The sequence below is a fragment of the Sinocyclocheilus grahami genome, unplaced genomic scaffold, assembly GCF_001515645.1.
Source record: "Sinocyclocheilus grahami isolate Dianchi unplaced genomic scaffold, SAMN03320097.WGS_v1.1 scaffold380.1, whole genome shotgun sequence".
In the NCBI taxonomy this organism is placed as follows: domain Eukaryota; kingdom Metazoa; phylum Chordata; class Actinopteri; order Cypriniformes; family Cyprinidae; genus Sinocyclocheilus; species Sinocyclocheilus grahami.
In genome coordinates this window covers 348178-374928 of record NW_015505559.1, presented here as the reverse complement: position 1 = coordinate 374928, position 26751 = coordinate 348178, and the positions used below count along the sequence as shown (strand labels likewise).

General features: G+C 39.7%; 1 protein-coding gene across 1 annotated transcript in view; it reads right to left on the bottom strand.

Moving 5' to 3' along the window:
- The window catches only part of mycbp2 (MYC binding protein 2), a 135245-nt gene that overhangs the window by 7436 nt on the left and 101058 nt on the right, over positions 1-26751 (bottom strand). The window contains exons 54-80 of the mRNA XM_016230940.1: positions 26305-26445; positions 20002-20134; positions 19280-19402; positions 13396-15012; positions 13109-13278; positions 12753-12997; positions 12486-12653; positions 12219-12376; positions 11375-11574; positions 10923-11072; positions 10656-10816; positions 10264-10420; positions 9893-10117; positions 9558-9623; positions 9102-9341; positions 8873-8962; positions 8675-8755; positions 6176-6442; positions 5806-6089; positions 4648-4744; positions 4342-4461; positions 3993-4094; positions 3763-3891; positions 3291-3423; positions 2317-2420; positions 2010-2198; positions 1803-1910 (exon numbers count right to left, since the gene is read on the bottom strand). Of these exons, the coding sequence (XP_016086426.1) occupies positions 1803-1910; positions 2010-2198; positions 2317-2420; positions 3291-3423; positions 3763-3891; positions 3993-4094; positions 4342-4461; positions 4648-4744; positions 5806-6089; positions 6176-6442; positions 8675-8755; positions 8873-8962; positions 9102-9341; positions 9558-9623; positions 9893-10117; positions 10264-10420; positions 10656-10816; positions 10923-11072; positions 11375-11574; positions 12219-12376; positions 12486-12653; positions 12753-12997; positions 13109-13278; positions 13396-15012; positions 19280-19402; positions 20002-20134; positions 26305-26445 (5658 nt within the window). The remainder of the gene's footprint in view (positions 1-1802; positions 1911-2009; positions 2199-2316; positions 2421-3290; positions 3424-3762; positions 3892-3992; positions 4095-4341; positions 4462-4647; positions 4745-5805; positions 6090-6175; positions 6443-8674; positions 8756-8872; positions 8963-9101; positions 9342-9557; positions 9624-9892; positions 10118-10263; positions 10421-10655; positions 10817-10922; positions 11073-11374; positions 11575-12218; positions 12377-12485; positions 12654-12752; positions 12998-13108; positions 13279-13395; positions 15013-19279; positions 19403-20001; positions 20135-26304; positions 26446-26751) is intronic.

Here is a 26751-nt window from a genome sequence, read left to right as displayed (position 1 = left end):
AACAGAACGCACATTCATAGAGCGGAGCCATGGCAAGGCGGTGTGGCATATATTTTAAATACATTTCCCAAATGACAACAATCATTGCAATTAAAATTGAGCAAAAAAATAAATAAAAATGCATAATTTTAACCATTATACAGTAAGACGAAAATATGACAAAAATGTGTAAGTTTCCATTGACTAAAATTAGAATTCCATTGACTAAAATTCTCAGACAACTAGTCGACTAAAACTTGACTAAAACACGAAAAGGACAAGTTGACTAAATATGATAAAAACAAAAAAAAAAAGTTACATTTGACACAGGACTAAGACTAAATTAAAAATAGCTGACAAAATTAACACTAGTTACGAGAGGGTAGCGTCATTTTACCAGCGTTGCCCAGTACAGCTGTACTACACCATGTTACAGCACAGTAGCACTATTGCAAACAGGAACAAGTATACTACATAGAAATTTCCTGTCGGCACGTTATTTGAGCAGACTTTCCGAAGAGCATGAGCAGTACACGAGTGGAGCGTTTATATGGGCCATGAGCAACTCAACAGAACGCACATTCATAGAGCGGAGCCATGGCAAGGCGGTGTGGCATATATTTTCGGCTAATTTTTTCGGCCATTTTTCCTCTTTCTGCCAAGAAACGAAAATGCAATTTTTGCATCCCTAAATATTTTGAGATTATATAAATATAAAATATGAATTATTATATTATAATTATATTTGCTAGTATTTTATTATGATAATAATTATTAAATTATAATATCAAACAAACTAAGAACAATTACTACTGTTCTACTATTATTTCATCAAGTAAAAATCAAGTACCTAAGAAAAATTATTATTTTAATTTACTGTACAACTGTGAAATTACAATACCAATATTTATGTATTAATTTCTTGATTTTCAAACATTAAACCATCAAGCTTTTATTTGGTGGAGTGAGCCCTTGTAGCTTGCATGTTGTGTTCCCAAATAACAGCACAGTAGCACTATTGCAAACAGGAACAAGTATACTACATAGAAATTTCCTGTCGGCACGTTATTTGAGCAGACTTTCCGAAGAGCATGAGCGGTACACGAGTGGAGCGTTTATATGGGCCATGAGCAACTCAACAGAACGCACATTCATAGAGCGGAGCCATGGCAAGGCGGTGTGGCATATATTTTCGGCTAATTTTTTCGGCCATTTTTCCTCTTTCTGCCAAGAAACGAAAATGCAATTTTTGCATCCCTAAATATTTTGAGATTTTATAAATATAAAATATGAATTATTATATTATTATATTATAATTATATTTGCTATTATTTTATTATGATTATAATAATAATTATTAAATTATAATATCAAACAAACTAAGAACAATTACTACTGTTCTACTATTATTTCATCAAGTAAAAATCAAGTACCTAAGAAAAATTATTATTTTAATTTACTGTACAACTGTGAAATTACAATACCAATATTTATGTATTAATTTCTTGATTTTCAAACATTAAACCATCAAGCTTTTATTTGGTGGAGTGAGCCCTTGTAGCTTGCATGTTGTGTTCCCAAATAAAAAAAATGATTTACTCTGAACTGAGCTTGCCCTGAGACTCTGAAAACACTGGATTATGAGCTGCTCACGTGTAAATGAACACAGTGCTGTCCTTGACTTTGACTCAGCACATGTCTAATTAAAATACAATCTTTGCAATTAGATAATCACACTAAGCAATAGTGTGATTTAGATTTTATTCTGATTAATCATTCAGCCTGACCTTTAACTCAAAGTGAGTCCAGACTAGCTTATTTACCTTGCAAATAGGGCAAGACATGAACCCGAAGGTTATCCTGGGCCCAAGCCAGCGGTTCTCCAGAACCCTTCTTGTGCACTGAAGATGGAACACGTGACTGCAGTCCAGCTGCAAATAAACCAGGACAGACAATTACATGCTAATCTCATGCATGTAATTCTATATCCTCTTTATGCCATCACACGCAGTGACAGTATTCTGCTGTACCTGGATTGCTGGAGCAGCAGACAGAGCCTCAGTGAAGCAAATCATACACATATCGTCAGCATCCTGTTTCAGACAGGCTGTGGTTTTGTCACAACCATGTAAACAGGGAAGACACAGCTCTTCATTTTTGACCCCTCCACACGGGTGACCGCACGGATGAGTCTTACTGCAGGCCAGTTTTGCGTACTCCTACACAAGAATTAAAATACACCAGTATGCTAGTGAGATCACTGAATTCCAGTAAAACATTTAACAGTGTAAAAAAGCATATCATTCTGCCAAAAAGAGTGACATTTTGAGTGAATACCTGACAGTCTTGGTCTGAACATACACTTCCTACTGCAGACAGCTCTGTGCCGTTCCTGGTGCCACAGAAGCGGCAGACGTCTGAACTGCTGGATGCTGGTTTACCTGAAGGACAGTACAATAATGCCATTTTAGCTATAACTAGGCACTAGTCAAATAAAGAAGAATACTGAAAATAGGACATGTCACAGCTGTGGCCTAGAAAAATTACGCAGGGCTCAGGGCACATATGACCCCAATAGTGACAAAAATGCAGCAGGTATTTAAATTGTGGGGACAAAATTCGTTTTTTTATCTATTATCTAACATTTATCATATTTCATAATATTCTTTTCCAGGCTTATGTAGTGCTTCTGTAGACACTGTAGTGACCTGTGGCTGTATTTACAGTCTCACGGGTAAAATTTTGTTCATGGCGTAGGTAATATAAAGGGATTAATAATAAATAAACCAATAAATAAAAAAAATAAAAACTCTGAATATGAAGAAAACGCTTCCAAAAACCTTAAAGTCAATATTTAAAAATCTACAGTAAGATATGTGAAATATAATATATATTAAAATATTGCAGAAAATGTATTGTGTTTTGATATCTTGCACATTACTTGCAACTAATTTTGTATATACATTTTTGATTTTATAGGTAACCGGCATAACTGTTCTGACTTAGAATTAAATTTACTTTTACATTTATGCGTTTGATGACTTGCATTGGATTTAAGGTACACAATTTGATCAGTTCTTGCCTTCCCTGGAAACGGAACCAATGATCTTGATGTTGCTAGTGCCATATTTGGAAAAATAAAGCTCTAAAAAAATTCAATTAAAAAATTTAGAGGGCAAATACTGTCTTAATGAAAATGAACTCAGCAGTGTTTATATGGACAAAGTTTGAGTCCCATTTGCAACATTCCCACTTCCCCCTCTTCTCTTCTCTCTAAATTATGAAACACTATTATGAAATGAGGAAGTCACCTGTGTGCTCGCGGAACTCCACCATGGCCTTCATGGTCTTCGAATCGGCCAATGCCATGAGCCAAAAGAGTTTGGTTCTACCACAGCCTTCATGTAGGTCCACCTTAATGGCCTCTTCCTCCTCCTTAAAGACCTGGGCATACCATGGAATGTGTTATGAGAAACTTAAAATGATCCTTTTTCTAATTCAAACGTCACATAATTATTTCTCATAGTAATTTCATTAACAATTCTTACAGTACTTTTATAGAAGCACAAAACATATAAATATAGAACATAAAACCAAATATATAAATATTTTTTCTTATATAACTATTATGATATACCGTAATACTCTTGATATCATATATTTTTTTAAAGCAGCATTTAATACGTTAAAACTCTGTCCCCTGTGTGTATTTTTAACAGGATGTCATATGGACAACCAGACAGTAATTAGATGATTCGATATGTTTGGGCATTCAAGGTTCACCTGTCTCTGGTGGGTCCGTGTGCGGCGGTGGAGATGGAGGAAGCGGTCGCAGTCAGTGCACAGGTTTCCACAAGCATTACACAGAATAATGGCTGCCGTCTCTCCGTCGTCATGATTATCACACATGGGCTGCAAATTAAAAGTCAGGGCGAAGAGGTAAAGAGCTCATTCTCGGCAGAATGACTTAATGTACCTTTGCACTGATTGTGCTTTGACCCAACGTGCCGTACCATCTGCTTCTGCTGCCCGTCTTTGCCCATCCAGCGTCCTGAAGACAGTCGGTCCACGTGGTCCTGATCCAGCACACACAGAGAGGCCAATGCGAGCCATAGCTGACGAGAGGAAGCAGAACAATTTGAAATTTAAATTCAATGATGTACACATTTCCAGGATTCCATGACTGTGGGAGCCTAAAAGTAATCAAGTGATATTGCATTTCATTTTGCTGCTGACTTGTATCAGATCACATGGTGATAAACTCCACCCACCAGTCACCCCTGATCCCTCCAGCTGAAGGATCCTGAGTAATACTGACCTAGTGACCTTGTGACAGATGAAGTGAATGCATTCGAGTCGTACCCGAGTGGTGGCAATGCAGCGCACTGGACAGCGATGCTCCTCTTCCATCTTAGTGAGCGCAATGATGGTCTCAGCAATAGCATTCTTAGTCACCCTGGACCAGGCATCCGAGAGGTGGCCCTGGGGTAAAAAGACACTTAAATGACCATTTCTGTAAATTCATTAAAACACATCTGCAGCAGATCAAGTTACACAGTGCAAGATTATACATAATTTCATTCACAAACATGAAGCTGAACAGCAAATCTGCTGCATATTGTTAACACAAAAATGGTGTTTATGATTAGATGAGCCATCATTACTCACAGCAGCCATGTCTTTGACAAGTTTAATGATAATCTCAGCGATCTGAGGAGGAGTGGAGCCCTTCATCCACCAGTGACTTATTCCACGCCGTATGTAGCTGCACAGAGAGACAAAAAGTTAAATATATATTCCTAAAAAGTTCATTTCAGACCCTTAAGATCATTTCAGACCCTGCGTTTTAAATAACTCAGCCCTGCATCTTAAAAAAGTAATTTGCATCATAAAAATGTATGACGGTCATTATTTTTTCTCAAAAAAAAAAAAGAAAGTAAATTAAACAGGACACATTCTAATGTTCAGACAAAATTGAAAGCTTTATTAAACGAAAAGCACATATTTTGTGAAAATGTGTGATGTGCAAGAGCAAAAAAAGGCACTATTTTTGGAATCAACACCCCTAAATTACGAAGAAACAAGTATTGGATTTCATTCAGCAAATATGATGCAGGGCCGTGTCATTTTCAAATGAAATCTAACAATGGCACAATTGTATTTACTGTGAACTGAGCTTGCCCTGAGACTCTGAAAACACTGGATTATGAGCTGCTCACGTGTAAATGAACACAGTGCTGTCCTTCACTTTGACTCAGCACATGTCTAATTAAAATACAATCTTTGCAATTAGATAATCACACTAAGCAATAGTGTGATTTAGATTTTATTCTGATTAATCATTCAGCCTGACCTTTAACTCAAAGTGAGTCCAGACTAGCTTATTTACCTTGCAAATAGGGCAAGACATGAACCCGAAGGTTATCCTGGGCCCAAGCCAGCGGTTCTCCAGAACCCTTCTTGTGCACTGAAGATGGAACACGTTCATTTCAGACCCTGCGTTTTAAATAACTCAGCCCTGCATCTTAAAAAAGTAATTTGCATCATAAAAATGTATGACGGTCATTATTTTTCTCAAAAAAAAAAAAGAAAGTAAATTAAACAGGACACATTCTAATGTTCAGACAAAATTGAAAGCTTTATTAAACGAAAAGCACATATTTTGTGAAAATGTGTGATGTGCAAGAGCAAAAAAAGGCACTATTTTTGGAATCAACACCCCTAAATTACGAAGAAACAAGTATTGGATTTCATTCAGCAAATATGATGCAGGGCCGTGTCATTTTCAAATGAAATCTAACAATGGCACAATGCAAGCAAGCTGACCTTGAGTTGAAGATCATGGGTAGGGTGACTGTAGTGACTCCTTTGCCTGCAGCCATGCCAGCTGTGCCAACTATAGTGGTGCCCTTCGCCTTGAGCTGCACAGTGAGGGCCTTTGCGATGCAGCCCAGAAACATATCTAAAATGCCCAGCTTGGTCCAGTCGCTCTTCTCGGTGGAGTGGATGATGTCACTGATGTCTGCTGGTGGTAGAGCCTTTACGCCGATGACGCTGGCCAGGCGCATGGGAGTGACCTCAGGAAGAACGCGCCTGAGCAGTGACGTCACCTGCGTGGCAAGAACAGTGCTGCTTTCTAGATCCTGATTCTAGAAAGTCAAGTTCAAGACTAGCAGTTAACGATGCATTCACAAACCTGTCTCTGGACGCGTGGCGAAGCGGTGTGAAGGAGGGAGAAGAGGTCCTGCAGTAGGGTGAGCTGCTGGGCTAGGTACTGCCGCCCAACGTTAGATCCACTCAAGGCCAGCACCATAGACAACAGCTCAAAGCAGTAAGCATCAGAGGAGGCGTCGTCGTCACTGGGCTGAGAGTTTGCGTTCTCCTTGCTGGAAATGGTGTGCTCCCATTCCTCCCGCACTCGTGTGGCCTCCATACGGATGGCCTGAACGATATGAGCACATACCTGAGGAGGCAAACAGTGAGATGTGGAGTAACTGGCATTTTAAGAGAGGCAATTTATAGAGACTTGGGAACAGGAAAAGGCTGGCTGTCTAGTGCCTGAAATGGAACCTCATAAGTAATGGATGTAGAACGCTCTACAAATACCCTTCCTCACACGAAAAGCACCAGAGACTGGACTCACAATACGCTTAAGTCTGATGTCATGTGTCACTGTTTCTGACTCCAAATGCTCTACCAGATCCCAAAAGCAGCAAACGATGCTTATATAGACTCACTGTGTGATGTAACACTACTAAAAATCATAATCCTAACCTTTATCTCCATAGAGAAATATCAGGAGTTCTGACAGTGATTCATTTTTTATGACGCCGGGAGCCCAGATTCTGTAGTGTTCACTTTTTTTTTTTTTTAACTCTTAGCTTAAATATGTGCTATAAATAAACAATGCTCAAAAACAGCTGTTGAGATTCTGAATTGAGTATTCTTAAAGGGGCTTGGACCCACCACCTATCTCTCAAGTGGACCATTGACATGATCTACAATCTCAATTAGGAGTGTCAATGGTCCATTTGAGAGATAGGTGGCGGTAATGCACTTATAAGTCTGCGATCCGCCGAAAAGCAAGACACGTCAGGTGCCAGCTGTTGAACGCGCTCAGGATGCGCTCTGGACAGTTCGGACATTGCGGTGAATCAGAGGTAAAAAACGATATAAATACTGTTCAGTTTCTTGCACAGACCGATCGTTTCGTGTCTTTACACATCAAGAGAAATATCAGGAGTTCTGACAGTGATTCATTTTTTATGACGTCGGGACGCCGTGAGCCCAGATTCTGTAGTGTTCACTTTTTTTTTTTTTAAATCTTAGCTTAAATATGTGCTATAAATAAACAATGCTCAAAAACAGCTGTTGAGATTCTGAATTGAGTATTCTTAAAGGGGCTTGGACCCGCCACCTATCTCTCAAGTGGACCGTTGACATGATCTACAATCTCAATTAGGAGTGTCAATGGTCCACTTGAGAGATAGGTGGCGGTAATGCACTTATAAGTCTGCGATCCGCCGAAAAGCAAGACACGTCAGGTGCCAGCTGTTGAACGCGCTCAGGATGCGCTCTGGACAGTTCGGACATTGCGGTGAATCAGAGGTAAAAAACGATATAAATACTGTTCAGTTTCTTGCACAGACCGATCGTTTCGTGTCTTTACACATCAATGTATCGTCACGAGCCGCAGGGTTTAATTTGGTTTTGTTTGTGTATGTTTTTTGACTCTCAAAGTCGTGATTCCCATCCACTTGCATTATAAGACTGACAGACTACAATGGTTTGACTTAAAAATCTTTGTTTGTGTTCTACTGAAGAAACAAAGTCACCTACATCTTGGATGCCCTGGGGGTAAGCAGATAAACATCGCATTTTCAATTTTGGGTGAACTATCCCTTTACAGGCAGGGTATGATTTGGTTAAAAAAAAATTTGTTATGCTGGTTGGAAGTCTCTTCACATCACGATAGCAATCACTAAGTTAAGTGGTATAAATGTATTTATATCATCTGTGGAAGGCGTAGGACCATAAAAGGTTCATCTAATCGTATCCCTCGGTCCACGTACCATTACACTATTGCAGACCGAGCGAGAATGGAAGGCGTTATTATTGTAATATTATGCACTTTGTATTGTAAAGTTTTCTCAATGGTGAATGCAACATGAGGTAATCTGACAGGTTTGCATTCAACCCTCCACCAACACCATATCTCGTCGTGTCACTGGTTAGTCTCTGGTCTGCCTCTGTGCACGTTCATGTGTTTTGGAGGAGGCGTGGCTTTGGAGAGTGATTTGCAGGTAGGGTGGGATCTTATGCTTTCAAAGCTAGCTTGCTATTTCTAGCCTCTAGGTTATGAATATTTATGTCCTAAACAATCATTTCATAATTGTTATAAAATATTATAATTAGCCCTAGAAAACTTGCTATGCTTTTTTTCCAAACCTACTGGTGATCATGCATTTTGTGTATTCATACATTCATTCAGTATTCATTCGTTTTACCATGGAAAATAATCTAATAAAGCACAAATTCAGTTTTACTAAGACTGAACTATTTTTGCTGTTTTTTTTGGAAATGTATTGGTACATTTATAATCAACCCTCCTATCACTTCTTCTGCCATCTTGGATGGATTTTTAGGCAGCTCGCTTGATTTAATAAAGAGCTGAGCGCAGTTTCGATGGTGTTACCTGTTTCTGAAGGTTGGTCAGTTTGCTCCTGCTGAAAATAATGCCAACCATGTGCTCCTTCAAGTCTGCATCAGATGGAGCCTGAAGACAAAACATTAGTAACATAATTGAACAGCTTCATCTTATGCTTCAGCGCTTGATATGGCATTGAGCAATGGTTGTAACGAGCCATCAAACACCATAGATTCTGGTACTGACCTTGTCTTCACCCTCAGGTGAGGAGAGCAGGTTCTTCTCTTCTTGTTCTGGTGTTGGTTCTGCATCCCCACAAATTAGTTTTCCAAATACCTACACAAACACATAAAAATGACTTTTTCCTATCCTTAAACAATACCTGTGAACGAGTGTCTTGCACTGCAGCGTTTGATGTACAGTGGCACTGACACTGATGATGCAACCTTACTGAGGTTCGTGCCTTTGTGCTTACCTGTGATGTAATGAGGCGGAAGACACGCAGCGTCTCAGCCTCACAGTTCTTCTGCTGAGCTACACTGGCTGATATATGCCCAGCAATCTTGATGCTCTCGCCCTCCTTCCAGCCAAGCACTTTGACCTGCCGTACCCGAAGTGTGTTCTCAGGACCCTTAAGTTCGATCTTGATCACATGATGGTCTCCTCCAGGCAGCTCGCTGGTCACCCAGCCCATGTGCCTTGAGTCTAAGTCAAACTGAGACAACAAAGTCCATTCAGTGAAACGACCCTGGAGGCCTTAAGGGACCCCAGACTGATCTGGTGATTTCCATGCAGACATGCTTTGATAAGCATTTTGGCTGTTGCCTAGTAGCTCTTGGGCCTCAGGACTATGAGTTTACTGCCTTTTTCAAACTGAATTAATGTCATTTACCAAATTGTAAAAACATTCACTCTATCATTTAAGTCCCACCTGTTTGATTCTGCAGAGATCTTCCACAGCCTTCCCACAAAGGAATATCATTGATGTAACTTTATTCTGACAGAACACAAAGCACACGTTATATTAATCACTAGCTGTTTACAGATACGTGTATAAATACAAAAATATTATAAATTATCCATTCAAAATAGAAAATTGTCAAAAAAAAAGTAATATCTGAATGTTTGAAGGTTATATAGGCCTTATGCACTTTGAACACTTCATAAAATGTATACAGACTTAACAGTTGGCCAACACGGAGACTGGTATTAATATACTGACTAAGAACGGACAGAAAAACAGAGAACAATAGTTCGCGAACTCACTCCAATGTCACGAGAGTTGTCGACATGGACAGAGACATATGAGGCATTGATGCCTTTGACACAGCTGATAGTGATGCTCTTTGTTTTGTTCTTATCTTCATCTCCAGACTCCCAGAACGTCTCAGTGGAGCCATCAGTCAGGCTGCCGATCATGGCTGGTCGGCTGGACGTTTTAATGTCCACCACGCTGGTCAGATCTTTCAGGCAGGTCACTACACAAAGTTCCTGCAATACATGTAAAATGTATACCTTCATTGCAACGTAGGCCAATTTAAATAAAAGCTTCTGCCAAATGCATAAATGTAAAAGCAACAGGAAAGAAAGTCTTTGTATTCAATCAACACGGATGAAGCTAATGAAAAGTTTCCCACCTGACTAATCGCTTCGTATCCCGACTGTACGCTGATGTTAAAACTCTCCTCACTGTCCCCATCATCTGATTTGGACAGGATGTTGTTGATGTGGTGAAACACATTACTCTGGTGCAGGAACTGATGATCTGATTGTTTGAATTTAAGACTCCAACACCTAGTGAAACAGCCAAACAAATACTAGATTTGTACAATGTAGGTTGAGCTTGCATGTGCAAATCTTTCCATCACCACGTACCTATGCTGTTGCTAGGGCGTTATTATGTGGTTACTAAAGTGTTCTGGGTGTTATTTAGCATATTGCTATGTGTTATGGGTTGTTACAATTGCAGTGTGTGGTTACTAAGATGTTCTGATTGCTAGAGGTGTCTCTGTGAACAGACAGAAGATACCTCAGGGCCATCTGCTGAAGTGAGCTTCCACTGGGAAGTGACATCATGAGGTCAGAGATGGTCTGGAGCAGACGGTGGAAGGTGTGGGGCAGCGGGTGAGCCGCCTCTCCTGCGATGAGAATGTCAGACAGGGGGTGCTCACAGACACCTAAATCCTTCTCCTGCAAGAAAAGAGGGAAAACGTCCCATGTCAGAAAAACCTTTGTTCAACTCAAGTGAATAGTGACTTATTAATAAACCATTAGCTGTGTTGTCGTAAGGCCACACCTGCTCGAGGTTCTCCTTGTTCCCTTTGTTCTCTTCATCCTCCTCTTCTTCCGCCTCAAAGGGAGACGGAGTCAGAGACGCCACAAAGTGCCACAGGATATCATGGAGGGAGGTGGTTTGGGTAACGTTACACAGCAGCCAATTAAAAGCCTGAGAAGGAAACCCAAAACAAAAGGTTTGTTAAGAGTTCCCAGAACTGCGGACTAAATTTCCATTACTTTTCTAGAAAATTGTGATAACTGGATAAGGATTTTAATACACAATTTTTTATGAATGTAGGAATTTATAAAATTCCCTTATATTTTCAGGTTTTCCATGATCGTGGGACCCCACAGTTAATTCATAGTTCATATTCAACAGTGTATGTCTATGACTGTACAATTTGGGACAAGAAGAAGAGGAATGAAAGTAGGCAGATGGCCAGAGAGAATGTCTGAGAGAATATCACTGACCTCCATGGCAAACACCCTGCATGCTGATTTGCGGAGTGCATGCTTCATAGCCACCTCCAGACCCTCTAGATCATGATGCTGGATAACAAATGCCAGCACAGGCCACTGGAAGTTCCTTTCACCCTTGCTGAGAGAGCCATGGGCTGAGATCAGTCGAGACAACTCAGGAGAAGGGTGACGAAGCAGAGATGACCCAACTTCTGTAGAGACCAGCAGAAATTAACTCACATTTAAAATGTTTAACTCAACTTTTGAATTGTAAGATATCACAATAGTAAAAATTCTAGCAGTGAACACAAAACTAAAATTTTTTTTTTTTTTTTTTAATTCAGCGTAAATATTTACATCATAAATATAAAAGTGGCATCTTGCATTTCTGGTCACGTATAGATTTTCCTGAGCTTAAAGTTTCAATTAATCGATTCCAAACTGTGCTATGACGATTCGAGAACTCACACGTTGGTAAAAGGTAAAGGTAAATATTGCTATGAATCATGCATACAAGCCATTTTAACATTCTTGTAGGTTAAGCAGTAAAACATGGTGCTATCAACACCAAGTTCATGGGTTTAAATCCCAGAGAATACAAGAACTACTAAAATGTATACAATGCAATGCAATGAAATGAAAATTGGATAAAATGAGCAGCCTAATGCAAATTATATATAGAATAACTTTAAAAGACTGAAAACTGATTACTTTTCCCTCTAAAGCCCAGTCCAATATAAAGGCAGCATACCTGATGTAAATAGATTCTCAGACTTCAGGCACTGTCATTATTGTAACAATTAGCTGAATTAATTAGACATTTGTAACTGTGTTGTACAAAGTGACACAACATCACCTGCATCCCCGCTGTGTACCCTGCGTCTCGGTACTGCTTTGACCCGTGCTGGGGAGGCTGAGTGCTGCTTATCATACTCAGAGGCAACCACTGAATATGAGCGCTGGAATACTGTCCGCTTGGCCGTGTCACTGTCTGTGATTGGACTTGTCTCCAAACTAAAGGAACAAAGTAAAAAAAAAAAATTCATAAAGATATAAGCATATCCATAATGTAAAATGTTCATAGAACACAGTACTTTGGGAGGTGGGAAGCTTGTTAGAGTACCTTGGGGGCATGGACTTCATGTTACTTCCTGGCTCTTCAAAAACATTGGGGCAGGCATCTGGAGTGACTGAGATGTAGGGAGCAGGGACTGACGTAGAACGCAAGTAACGCATCTCATCCTGAAACAGGTTGTCATCTTGATAGGCCCCAAAGTTCTCAGTGTGTTGGCTGCAAAAAGGTAATTGAGAAAGAGATATTCCATACATTGAATTACTTCAACAATGCAGCCTATGGTGATGGTGATCAAGGTGTGAACAAGGTATTTACCGGGCTAGCGTTTGCAGATAGAGGCAGCCCATCTTGTTGGGTAGTTCCTCAGACACTCCCTCTTTGAGGCTGGGCAGATGTGTGTGGAAGGGTTTAGGTGGGTGATGGCAAAGTAGACTTGGCTCAGCGGCGCTGCTCAGAGACAGCAGGAACAGTGCATTGGCACGGATCACCTGGTGGGCCTCCATCGTGGGCAGAGAGCGTGGGGTTTTAACCTGGAGAGGTTTCTTCCTTGACTGCTTAACCTGATCCAAGAACCACAGGGTCGAACCCAATAAAGAATTATACACTGTTTTAGACATGCGATATATCTACAAATATTATGCATCTCCCTACATTGGTCATGACAGGTATACCTTTTCTCTGGCAGCCGTTTGTTTATCTCTCAGGTACTTCTCTCTACAACGATCACACACCAAGTACCAGGTGCTTCCTCCAATCCCACCATCTCCACAATTACCAGCCCAGCCTCCACAAAAGTGACCAATACTGTTATAGCCCTGACCTCCAGCATACCGGCCACAGCCTGAAAGAACACAATACAGAGAACTGATGATATACTTAATCTATTGGACTGTATAACCTTTGAACTGCTCTGAAAAAAACAGAATGGAGTAAGACCCAAGAATTGACGGCACTGTACCTGGGTGGGTCTGTCTCATGTGGTAGGTAACAGGGTATGGGTGAGACTCTCCACACAGCTCACAGATGGTATCCTTCTCTGGGCCTCCCATAGCTAACTGCGCCATCTCTCCAAAGAGGTTCCCCCTGGGGCGAATCTCCGCTTTCTCCTTCTTCTTCTTCTCTTTCTTGGTCTTCTTGCCGTCCTTTTCATTTTCCTTCTTTTTAAGGATAGCACTGGACCCTGGACTCGGGAAGATCATATTCTGTGTAGCCGCTTTTATGGTAGCCATGGATATATCCTCCCAGAAGGCAACTAGGTGCTGGAGGGTGAGAGGCAAGATGGACTTAGACCTCATGGAGGAGTGGCTAGTCATCTCGTAGGAGACCGCCTCACTTTTTCCATCCTCGCACTTCTCGGGCAAGGGTGGCTCTTTTAGCATGGACAGAACCTTGTTCTTGTTGATGCTACCCATCTTGGAAATGTCTGGGCCATGTGGTGATATGTTGAACATGTTGAGTGCCGAGGAGATCTCCAAAGAGTGACGGTTCTTCAGTTTGCTCTCCTTCTCCTCAAAACCCTGTTGGCAGCTGAGAGAATTACGGATGGGTGCATGTTCTTTGGTCAGCTCAGGGTTGAACTTGAGGAAGGAAGAACATGCCATGGCATCATGTACTATGCCCTCATGCCACAGGAAGGCAGCAAAAACAGCACGGGCACATTCTGCAACAGAAGGCGACATGGCTTGCTTGGCGGGTTCAGTGGGACGCACGTTTTCACCCTTAAAGAGTGGCCCTGATTTGTCTTTTTTGGGTCTCACATGCTTGCTGGAGGTTTTACGGCTGACTTTGGGTGAAGAACGACTTTCAAGTTCCTCCTTGACTGGGGCTTTTCCGATACTAAAGTGGACCTTGGAGGAGCCCTCTTCAGCATTGTTCAACTCTGCATTCTCATCATTGGCTTCATCGTTGGATAGCAAGGTGCTGGACCTACACACCTCCACCACTTCACTGTGGAGGTTTTCCTGAACTACATGAGGAGATGGGGCTCGGTTCTCGGCATTGATGCTTCCTCCTTTGCTTTCTTTGGGTGAAGTTTTTGGCTTTGGAGACGTAGACCTGCCCCTCAGAGGTTCCATGAGAGGAACTTTCTTCTTTCTAAGAGTGTCAGGGTCTAGCGTATAAGAATCAGATTTAGATCTCTCACGTGGAGGGTCCAGGTGAGCTTTAGAAGGACTAACTTTAGAGGGCAGGTTCTTATCATGAGGAGAGGATGAACGTGGGGAACTGTTGCTGGAAGGGCTAGATCTGCCTGAATTAAAGGCTTTCTGTTTGGGTGAGGAGGAACGGGAGCCAGGGTTCGGAGACTCAGCCCTAAGGCCTGGAGTTCGGCCATCAGCTTTTAGGGCTTGTAAAGTGTTGTGGTTAGGGGAATGGGAGCGGCTGTGAGAGTCAGACCGCAGTTTGCCGGTGTCTGATTTGAGAATGAGGGCTTCGCTGGCAGACAGACTGTCATTGTTCTTGCTCTTCACCTGGTCAACAGATCGGCTAGAGTGACTGTCCATTTTGGAGGATCGACTCTCTTGACGATGCTTGCTGCCTGGAGACATAGACCGACTGGCCATGTTATCCCTGTCACCTGCGTATCGTAATACACCATCAGTTAACAAAGTGCAACTCAGCAACTCGTTTGTGCAGGAGGCACTCCACAAATACTTGTCAGGCCTTTTCACATATTTAAGAATAAAAAATAAAAAAACAAAACAGTAAAAATGGCACCTGAAAATGTAAGGGAAAAATAATTTACAACATAAGAGAAACTTAAAAAATAAAAAATTTAAAACAAGTTAAATTGACATCTACAAGAATCCACTGAAATCCAAGAATGACCTTAAATTTCAATTTACTGACCAACATTTATTTACATAAGAATTAAAGTATTCATAAGATTTTAAGGTAGCAAATGCATAAATATTGATGGGAATGGAAAGCACCCAGGTCATGTGAAATGTTTTGTCAAGCTTGTAAACCTGTCCCCATGTATATTCCAAAGCACTACATACTCTGTTGCCATGCCTAAGAGGGGAAATAAATGGACTGTGGAAGCGAGGATGACATGAAACCCCTCCCTGTAGTGAGTCTCCAGGGTGCTCCCAGGAGAAGACATGCATTACCCACCCTTTTGTCTGAGAACAAGAGATGAGAGAGCGGTGCCAGGGCCGGTCGCACTGCTTTTGTGCACACGCTCACGTGAAGCAAGGCTGCGTGATGAAGCATCTACAGCGGAAAACAGTGGCAAGGAAAGTAAACAACAAGGCTTGAACTAAGGAAAACCATCAGAGAATGAGAAAGAAAGTGAGAGCCAATGAACAATGGAGAGTGGAAATGGTTGTATGAGGGGGAAAAAGGACTCTTGCCCTGTTTATACTTGATATTAACAATCGTCTTGGGTGATATAACTGAGAAATTGCAGTTTACACCTGGTATTTACATGCGTTTCAAAGTGGTCTGTGACCACTTCGTTTTCAAGGGGAGAGTTAAAGATTTTGTGACTACATGTATAACTTAAGTATCAGTTGCTATGTTCAAAACAGATGTAATAGATGTGCTCCTGATGTAAAGGCTATTTTAGAAAGTATCCATCTTAATTATGCATCATCCATAGACACACTGTTCTAATTCTAAGGCAGCATCACAAATATCTATATATTTGTTGCTTCCAGATACACATTTAAAGTTTTAAGTTTAAGTGGAATGCTCAATATTTTAGTCAAGCTCCAAATTGGCTGACAAAAATATATGCAACCCCACTCAAGCCCTGTAATTGGTGGTTAGATCACCCACGATGGACGTTAACACTAAGAGTAAACAGGGCCAGATGAGCATCTAGGTACTCGGAAAGATATATGAATAGAGAAAAAGCAACAAGTAAAAGGACAGACACTGTGAAAGAGACAGAGACTGGTAGAAGCAGGCACAAGACTAAAACAAAACTGGGCATCAACCAGTGCAAAGAGGGTGGCAGAAGAGTGAGAATAAAATGTGAAGAACTGTAATGAATCTGAAATGCAGATTCAGAGTATTCTGGCTGTGGAAAATATTGAGACACTTGCTCCTTAAATGTCCAAATAACCCAAATTCATTTTTGTTATGCAGACCTATGGATTGTTGATTACACTGGGGGATGCAATGGTAAAGCACTGCAAGGTTTTGATTGCGTGGACAGATTCCTGGACCTCTTGGTAAATGTTTAGCTAATGAATGATTAAATTAAGCACTGTACATGTAGCAAGCAAAAAAAAAGTGACATGAAACACACACTGTTAGTAGCTACAATAGAAATGGCTACAATCCTACACGGAAGAGGAACTTAAATGTTATTCAGCCACTGAAGTTAAAATGAGATGAGAAGGAAAAGAATCACCAATTTAAACACAGCAAGCAAGCGGGTGGACAAAGCAGGGGAAATAAGCCTAAATGGATCTCAACACAACCTATGGGATACTAAACAAATAAGCGCTTAAGACAAGAACAAGCAGCACCTGTGCAAGCAAGCGCCGCCACTACCTTACAGACGGACAGACTTACTCGGAAGCTGTGGATGCGGTTGAGGCTGCTGGGAAAGGGATTGTCCAAACACAAATGGGCTGTGGACAAGGGAAGAGGGAGGTTTGGCAGCTTGCTCAAATATGGAAGGAGCTGGGAGGAAAGGCCCAGACTGAATGGAATTCAGTATGGCACTCAGCCGGTCACCTGCAATGCGGAAGACAATGGGAGTGCTGTAGCTTATATGATCCTTAAAAGGAGCCATACAAAACGCTAGTCAGTTTAAGGCCCCACACAAACACGCTCACTGGAAATAATGGGGTGTGTGAGTGGGTCAGCTGAACCAACGTGAGGGGAATAAGGAATGGCCTGGGGAGCCGTAGGTCAGGTTTTCATGTTTTCATGAAACCTCATATCTGGAACAACTACATGGACACATATAAAGCATTGGCAGACAAAGCCAATGCTCTGCTTTCATCCCTTTTATAGTGCAACTCATGGAAATTCTGTGAGGGGGATTGTCAAATTGCATTAAACATTTTAATACTAACCTAACAGGTATCATGACATTACTGAAAACTAATATTTTGGTTGAGTTGTTAAGTTGTCAAGTCAACATGAAAAGACTTCTATAATGCAATGTGTGTCTGACAAGTTATTAAGGGAAAAAGGTAGGGAAGGAACTGATTTTATCTCAGGAACTGTTTGGATCACAAAAAAGTAGGCATTTCATATGAGAATGGAACATGTATCAGAGTTTGCAGTGAATTCTGAGAAGACTTTTTGACTGTTTAAGGTCAGGTTCACCCTTGAGAACAGGTCAAGGTATCCCAATAAAAGTATTTATGATAATTCTTAACTTATTTGTTAACTGCTATCACTGCCGTAATCTTTATTGTGTTATATTAACATTACCAAATGACTGCATTTTTAATTATTACATTATTTGCAAATACTGGCAGGAATTTCGAAAGATAACCTGGACATCCTAAGTGACACTGGCCAAAAAGGAAAGTATTTTTAGAGAATGTGCAAGTTATTAATTTTTTTTTCTTTGGAATATTGAGCAATTCTAAGGTTAATATTGACTTCATGTCGACTTTTAGTCAAGAAGCATTTAGTTAGGTACCATTGTTACGTCAATGGTCTTTTTGGACCAATGGACTTATTATGTATAAGAGGTGATGAAGGACCCATCAGACAGCGGTCTATGGGTAACGCCACTAAGCAGCGGTGCATGAGAACAGTATGGTGAGAGCCAGTGGACAATAAATGGGTAAGACCCAGCTGCAGCACACAGAGTCTTGCCCATGCACACAATGATGCCTTCACACGCCACAGACGACAGCCAAGACACACAGATCACAGCATGCAGGACACAATTACTCTGATTACACAGAGCTGAACTAAGACAAATGATTGTGTTTGCTTATTAATCAGGGGTCATACAGCACTTTTATAAATAAAAGACACTGTTTTGATATCCACTATATCCAGGGCTCCATGAAGATTCCAAGATTTTCCCTGTTTTTTTGTAATTACTGGATAAGGAATTTAAAAGATCATTACATGTGCAGTATTCACTACCATTTGGGATCAGCAAGATTTTAATTTTTTTGAAAGAAATGAATACTTTTATTCAGCAAGGATGCATTCAATTGATTTAAAGTGACAGCAAAGACACTTATAATACTACAAAATATTTCAAATAAATGCTGTTCTTTTCAACACTCACAGTTTCCACAAAAATATTAAGCAGCACAACCGTTTTCAGCATTAATTAGAATGATGGCTGCTGAAAATTCAGCTTTGCCATCACAAGAATAAATTACATTTAAAATATTAAATAGCATTACATTTTAATTACCATTTAAAATAGCTTATTTTAAATTGTAATAATCATAAGTATTATTTTAAGTAATAATATTTCACAATACTTCTGTTTTACTGTATTTTTGAGCATAAGACACTTCTTTCAAAAACAAAAAATATTACCAACCCCAAACTTTAGAACGGTACTGTATGTTTGATAGAAAAAAAATAATTCTGGTCCACTTTTAACCTAAAAGGTTTTAAGGAACAAAGGAATCACAGTTATTAAAATATGAATACGAAAAAAAAATTGACTGAATGACTGGCTATTCTACCTCTGTTGGATTAGCATCAATTTTGTGAAGTAACGTTTAACATCATGGAATAAACTACCAAGATATATCTGATTAAATGACATATTTTGCAGGAGCATGGCATGAAAAAATGTTTAATTGGCAGATGAACTGTAATCATATAAACAAAGGTGTAACTGTCACTCAATAATAAATCACATTTTATTTCCATCTCTCCGGAATCTTTACTCTCACCTTTGTTGTTGATGCCATAGTCAAAGCCCTGAGCCCCGCAGCTTCCCGCGCCCCTGTTAAACGCCTGGACTGAGAATGGGCTGGGAGGAGGGGTCTGGGCTCCATGCTCCAAAATCGCTTGCTCTGTTCCAGAGAGAAACAAAAAGCATTAATAAACATCAGTAACTAACAGCCAGCTGTATGTCAACTTATGGTTTATGAATGCTCTTTCACATTACTGTTTTTTTATTTAAAGGAACAGTCTCTTTAAGTACACTTAAGTGGCCTGTTATTTTATTAAAGGGGTCATATGATGCTATTTTAAAGATCCCTATTTTGTGTATTTGGCATAACAGAATATGTTGACATGCTTTAATGTTCAAAAAACACATTATTTATCAAATACTGTACATTATTGTAGGTCCTCTATGCCCCGCCTCTCTCAAACACGTCATTTTCTACAAAGCCCCTCCTTTGTCAAGCGCAGTCTGCTCTGATTGGCCAGCTGACCCAGTGCATTGTGATTGGCCGAACACCACAAGCACGCGTCGGAAATGTAATGGCACCTTACCATAAGCGCGAGCTTCAGCTTTCAAAGTAAATATCAAGACAGTTAATAATGTCGTTAGTTTTACCATCATATAGGTATATTAAAAGTGCACATTCAATACAATTAAGTGCACTTTTTTCCACAAGGGATGCCACGACTAAAGCTGGAAGTGAGAGGAGTGTGTTTGCATTACCTTCCTCGTGACGCAGGTACTGGTTTCCCCCTCTGTCTCGGGCCAGAGACCAGGCCTCCCCATCATCACTCTCACAGAACTCCACCACACTGTTCTTATCAAGCTGAACCCAGGTGCCCTCCGGGTTTATCACCTGATGCAGACACAGCTTTATTTACCTTATCTCTCTCGCTCTCTCTCTCTCACACACACACACACAAACCTAAAACCACTTCAATCCAGAGGAGCACGACTGATTAACAAACAAAACTCAGTGGAGGTGCTAAAATAACAGCACATTTAGAAACGTGAAAACAAATATATGACATACCATTCAATTCTCAGGACTTATGAATTGAAACAAGTTCGAACAAAGACACTGGTTTAGATTGGACTTGATTTGTGAGAAGAATAGCAGTATTTGAGTAAGTTGGGAGGCTCAGAGACAGCAACTTTAGGAGAGCATTTGAGGACAGCATGACACACCACACCCTCTACTGAGAGAAGAAAGAGGCAAAGTCCAGCCCTTCCATAATCACACACGGAGACCATTCAAATGCCATAAAAGACAGGTGTTCACCAGAGTTGTGCACCATTCAGAATTTCCATTTAATTCCTGAATTTGAATTGAATCCTAAAACAGGATGCAGAATTGTAATTTGAATTTAAGTAGAATTATCATGAAATAAAATTCAAAGAAAATACATATACATTTAAGCAGTTTTAATAATTTGTCAGTATGAATTACATATAAATATCAAACACATAACAGAAATAGTGCACAATATTAATAATGTTTGAAATGCTATAATAATATAATATACCAGGGTATCTACAGAAATTTGAATATAATATAAAATAACAATGTAACATAATAACATGACATATATAATAAATAGGCATAATTAATCAAATTATGTAATTATTTATGTTATGTTATGTTACTGTTGTGTCACTGTTGAATTTCTCATAACTGCAATTCCACATATATCTTTTCCTATCATACCGATTCAAATTCCAGTTCCACATCCTGTGGGACAGAACTAATTCAATTCAAATTCACATACATGAATTGAAAATGAGCTAATTCTTAATTTTGCTCAACCCTGGTGTTTGCAGAGTGGAAACTGATATGACTTCAGTTTTTTTTTTGCAATTCAGAAGTTTCATCTGTCATCACTGCTAATAGGTAATTAGGAATATTTATTCATTGTCACATCACACAGATTTTCCTACAGAGCATGCCAGATTATACTGCACTGTTACTGTGCAAAAGCTGAAGCCATGCTTGGTGGTTCTTGAGAGGGTCTTTAATAATGTGTACAGAACAATAACAACACAGCCACGCCAGAGCCATAGCACGTATGGCCTCTATCAAAAGACGTTACACAAAGGGTTCTCTTAACGTCTAAAGAAAAATGAAGAATTTGTGTTACAGAAACTGCAGAATTAGCAAGAAATCTGGCTAATTAGTCATTTATTGGCAGCCACAGTAACACAGTTGGGAGTCCATACCTCGCCTACCGCCTTGACTTTGTTTCCCAGAACTAACATTCCAATGGGGATACCTCTAAGGTTTGGGCAGCTTCTGATGTTGTGACCCGAAGGTCCGGTCTTCACTACCTTATAAAGACCCGGTCCGCCACCCTGGCCTGCGCCCAGGTCACGAACATTGGCGTCATGGGAAGGGCGGCCACTGGTCTCCTTTCCATAATCATCCAAATTTGACCTGCCCTCCTGCAAAACCAAAGGACACTGGTTAATTTAAGTTTGAAAGCAAGTGGTACATTATAAAATTATGCTCTTAAAATATTCAATCAAATTTTTGGGGATTAAAAGACAATAAAGGCCCGTTCACACCAAGGACGATAACTATAAAGTTCTAAAAATCGTTCTCAATATTAAAGAATCCACACCACAACTATAACGATAAAGACAAAGAAACGATATCGTTGGAATCACTTTCAAAACTATTTTTTTCCAGCTGATGAACGATAAAAAATATTGACAGCCAATCAGAATCCATCCAGCTGTAACGAGCACGAGAATTCAAAGCGGCAGACGAGCGTGCGCTTGGAATAAACCGGCAATATCGTTCGCTGGTGTGGACGCTAATATCGTTATCTTTATAGTTATTGTTCTTGGTGTGAACAGGGCTTAAGTCTTAATTTTAGGGTCAATGACAAATAAGGATGTCCGATATGACGAAAAAGAAAAATCGTTTTAAAATATAGTTTAACAGTCCGTAACAGTTAACACTTTAAATTTTTTTCCACCCTTTATATAACTCTTTTTAAGATAATTTTCATAGAAACAGGATAATTATGCATTTTTGAATGTGATGTATTCAAAAATACATCAACAATTAAATTCAGAGAACAGATCTGAAAAGTAAAACGAAAAATGTCATTGACCCTTTAACATAATTTGCTACCAGCACGAATTGCCCGCTTACATAAACAATACATAGACTTGTCAATTGTGCTTCTACATACAAACAAGACAATCTTCACAAATATCATCTTATCCTAATTGTAGGTTGTGGGATGAAGATCATTATAACACACATAGAAGTGTGCTCTGATGCCGAGTTCTACTGACTACTACTATACAGACATGCTGTTCATAAACTGACAAATCAATAATTTTGCCTTTGTGTGAGGGGGAAAAAAACATGCATTTACATATTCAGATTTTTGTTAAAGGAATAGTTCACAAAAATAAATATTCTGTCATTATTATTATGCATTACATTGTTATTTTTACAATGGAACACAAAAGGAGAATTTTGAAGAATCTTTTGCATATATGGTTGGACGTCATTACCATCATCAAACTTATTTGTATAAATTCTTTTATGAGCTTAACAGATGTGGTCAATATTAAAAGTGTGTAAAAATACCTCAAATTAATTCACCTTCTGTGTTCCATGGAAGAAACCCGCATACAAAAATTGGAATGAGATGAAGGTGAATAAATAATGACAAAACATTTATTTATTATATTGTGGGTAAACTATTCCTTTAAATCCTCATGCAACTGACTTTCGATTGTTTTAATTGTGAACTAAGACATGAAAACGCAAAAAGCTTTACCCAAGATTAACATAAATGTAATGTAACGATTATTAGGTTCTTATAACACATTCAAAACGTGTTCCTGAAAACTTTGTGCATACACGGAAAAGATTATGAAATATATTTTGATTCACAATTTACACAATTAAACATGCAACTCTGATGATTCTCCAAAAATCACAATCGGAAATGGCTCAAAATAATGAGAAACACTGGTGAAAAGCAAAGCAGCAGCCAAGCTACACACACACCTCATCTTCTGACAACTCACCTGGGGAAAACAAGATAAGGTCGTCCAAGACAAAAAGTCGATATCCCTGACTCCTTGGCTAGCACTAAAGATATTCTAAGCAACAGATTACAAGCAAGTCAAAACACGTGGGGAATTACCTTCAGTTAGAAACGCAGATGGTATGGTTTGTCTTTTTTTGGAAGAGATGGATTTGTTATAGTGAGAGTTTCTTTATGTGTATATTATTTCTTTCGAATGTTCTTCATGAGTCAGTCAGAGAAGAATTTGAAGGCTGAGAAAAAGGTCTAGCAAACAAAACAAGAGTTCTGCTGAAGATTGTGACCGCAAATGCTCCAATTGCAACACAATTTAAATCCCATCAAAATACGGCAAATGAAAAATAAATCACATAAGAAATATGAAGATGCATAATCTTCCAAAAAAGATTGGTGGTGTGTCATGCTGTTCATACTGGGAGCCTTGATGACATTTTCACATCCAGAAGTAATTATGCTCTCAGAATCATAGCCCACTTTCAGGCCTTGGGTTAGGACAAGGCTTGTTTCATGGCAGAACCTCATTAAAAGTTGCGGGACCACGACAGCTAATTTAGGGTGAGAAATTGAAACAGATCAACCACTTTTAAACCAATTGTTGAAAAGGTTTAATTATGATCATTTTTAAGCAAATTAATCTTTGTCCGTTCAGGAATGTCTATCATTTCAGATCGGTTATGTGAAGAAATTAAAGTTTTCATTGGGCCGCACTGATGCAGCTCATCCGTCTATACTGTCATGACCAGGAAACAGCAAAGCATTGTACACTGATATTCATTATCACACAATAACTATTTTTCACACCACATATGATGAGTAACAACACAGTAGGGCTGCACAATTAATCACACAGATTTATTCAACTAATCATGAAGCGTCGATTAAAGAATTTCCTTTAGGTGTCGCCTGAAGCGGTCACCTTGTTCGCACTTTGGAGAGTCTATAGGCCTGCTTTGTGTTTTATTTCTGTTACGAAAAAGAAAGCTGAAGAAACATGATCTGATACTCAAAAAAGCTGTAGAAGCAAATCGGAAATAATCGTGGCATGTTGCAATGTAGATGGTGTAAAACCTAACAAACACGCCAAACCTAGAACACTGGAATACACTTCACAACGTTTGCACAGATTTTTGCCTCGATTTACATTCTGAAAGATTTACTGCAAGTTAGAGAAAGGTCAGCATATTTTGGGATGCTGTAATTGGCCGATTACACAGAAAAACTTGTAATGTATGATGGCACAAACAGATTTTTCTAGCTTCAGACTCTGGTCCTGTTTACACATGGTGCTTTAATCGTTCACTTTTGTCCACTTTACACCACTTTCCTGATTTCTTTAAAGGGAGGGGTCAATGGTTGGGTGTATGAACGGACTTCTACTGATCTTTCGATCTACTGTTGTGAAATAAGCTTGCACAATTTACATATGAACATGAAATGAAAAACGAAAGGGAGAGCAGCAGCCTTTGTTTCTGTTGGAACTCTCTGGGTTTGTGTTCGAATCAGGACTGGTAATAGAACATTGGTCTTTTTTAATTTTTTCTCTTTAAAACCAAACATATTTCAGTCAGCGAAGTTTAAACTCTGTCTGGCTAGCATCACGTCAAGTTTAAGAAATAGGTCAAGAGGTAGAGAGGAGGTGGTCTTTTGTGGCAAATGCATTCAACAACATGAGTAGCATTACAAGTAACACGTGTTATGTAATCAGATTACTTTTTTCAAGTAACTAGAAAAGTAACGCCTTAATTTTAAATTTTCAAGAAAATATCTGAGTTTGTTTTTCAAATAAGTAACGCAAGTTACTTTATTTTCCCATTTATTCACTGACACCTCCCCTGTCCCCATGTTGAGAGAAATTGGGAGTGAGGTCCAGAGGCACTTCCTTCAGGCTGAGGTTTATTAATTTCACTTTTGGTGTGAAAGGGCTTTTACAGCTGTAACGCAAAAGTAACATAGTAACTCAAACACAAAAGCAACAATGTGTTACTTTCTATAAAAAGTAACTAAGTAACACAATTAGTTACTTTTTTAATGGAGTAACGCAACATTGCAATGCATTACTTTTAAAAGTAACTTTCCCCAACACTGCTCTGGTAGTGGTCAAAAGTGGGCAACGTTTTAGACCCTGATTACACCTGTATTTAGCGTTGTCCACTTGAGATTGGATCGACAAAAACACATCTTAATACTAGGTGTAAACAGGGCCTCAGATTTCATCCAGTCGGAGGAGATCAAACACGTTTGATATATTGAGTTGATTTTTGAACACATTCACTGTGTCCAAATATGACTATACAATGTAGTATGAGAAAAATGAAAAGGCGGAAAGTACCTGGATGACCTTCTACTTCTGCTGAGATTCTGAAGTGCGCATTCGATGAACACTTTACTATACCATGAAGCCATGGAGAGGATTTGTGAACTGACGCTGGTAGGTCACGTGACTGACAACATGGCGGATTATTTTCTTGACAAGGAACGTAATATTTTCATGTGAACACTATCTATCCATCCATCGTAATAAATAAATGTGACTAAAATAAAATATAATCAGCAAAATATAAACTGTCATAATCGTGCAGCCCTACAAAACAGTGTGCATGAGTTAGTGTCTTTCAACCAGGAGTTAATAAGACAAGGGACTGGCAACATGAACCCACCCTTAACATTTTCCATCCTGGTCTTCGAGTGATCGTGCCCAAACTAAACTACACAGTAGCACTAACACATGCAAAGACACATGTGTTTGGTCTTTCTAAGTAACTGACAAAGCATGCTTGTAGACATTTGGGAGTGGGTCATTAGATGCCCATGATTCACTGTAAAAAGAGCCAAAACAAGTATATCGAATGATCACCCTAAACATGACTGAAGTTAAGCTGGCAGTTACAAATCCCGTTCCCAAATGAGGAGAGTAGGGGCTCCGGCTAATCTATGAAGGGGGAGGCCTTTTACTTACGTCGACAGGGACCAGGAGGCTTCTACCCAGATGCTGGTTAAAAGAGAGGCACCAGGCTTCAGTGTACCCATTCATGTTGGGAACATACTTCTTAACTGTCTCATCATTCAGTCTGAGCCAGACACCATCATCATTGTGGATCTATGGGAAACAAGCAACAGAGCGGAGCCATGCCCTCCTGTAACTGCTAACACGGCCTTCGCACGAGCCTCTGAGGCTGCAGAGCCAATCATGTTTATGCACAGCGCCAACCAATTGAATTTATAGTGGATGTCTGAAAATGAGATGCTTCATGTGCACAATATGTATATGTATATGTATGCAAATGCTATTGGCGGTTGCCAGCAGGGAACAACAGGCCCTTTCATGTGACTCATGCTGAGGCTTCAACATGCTCAGCACAAGCGTCATGCGCCTAGAGCTGGGTATCATTCAAAGATTTTCGAT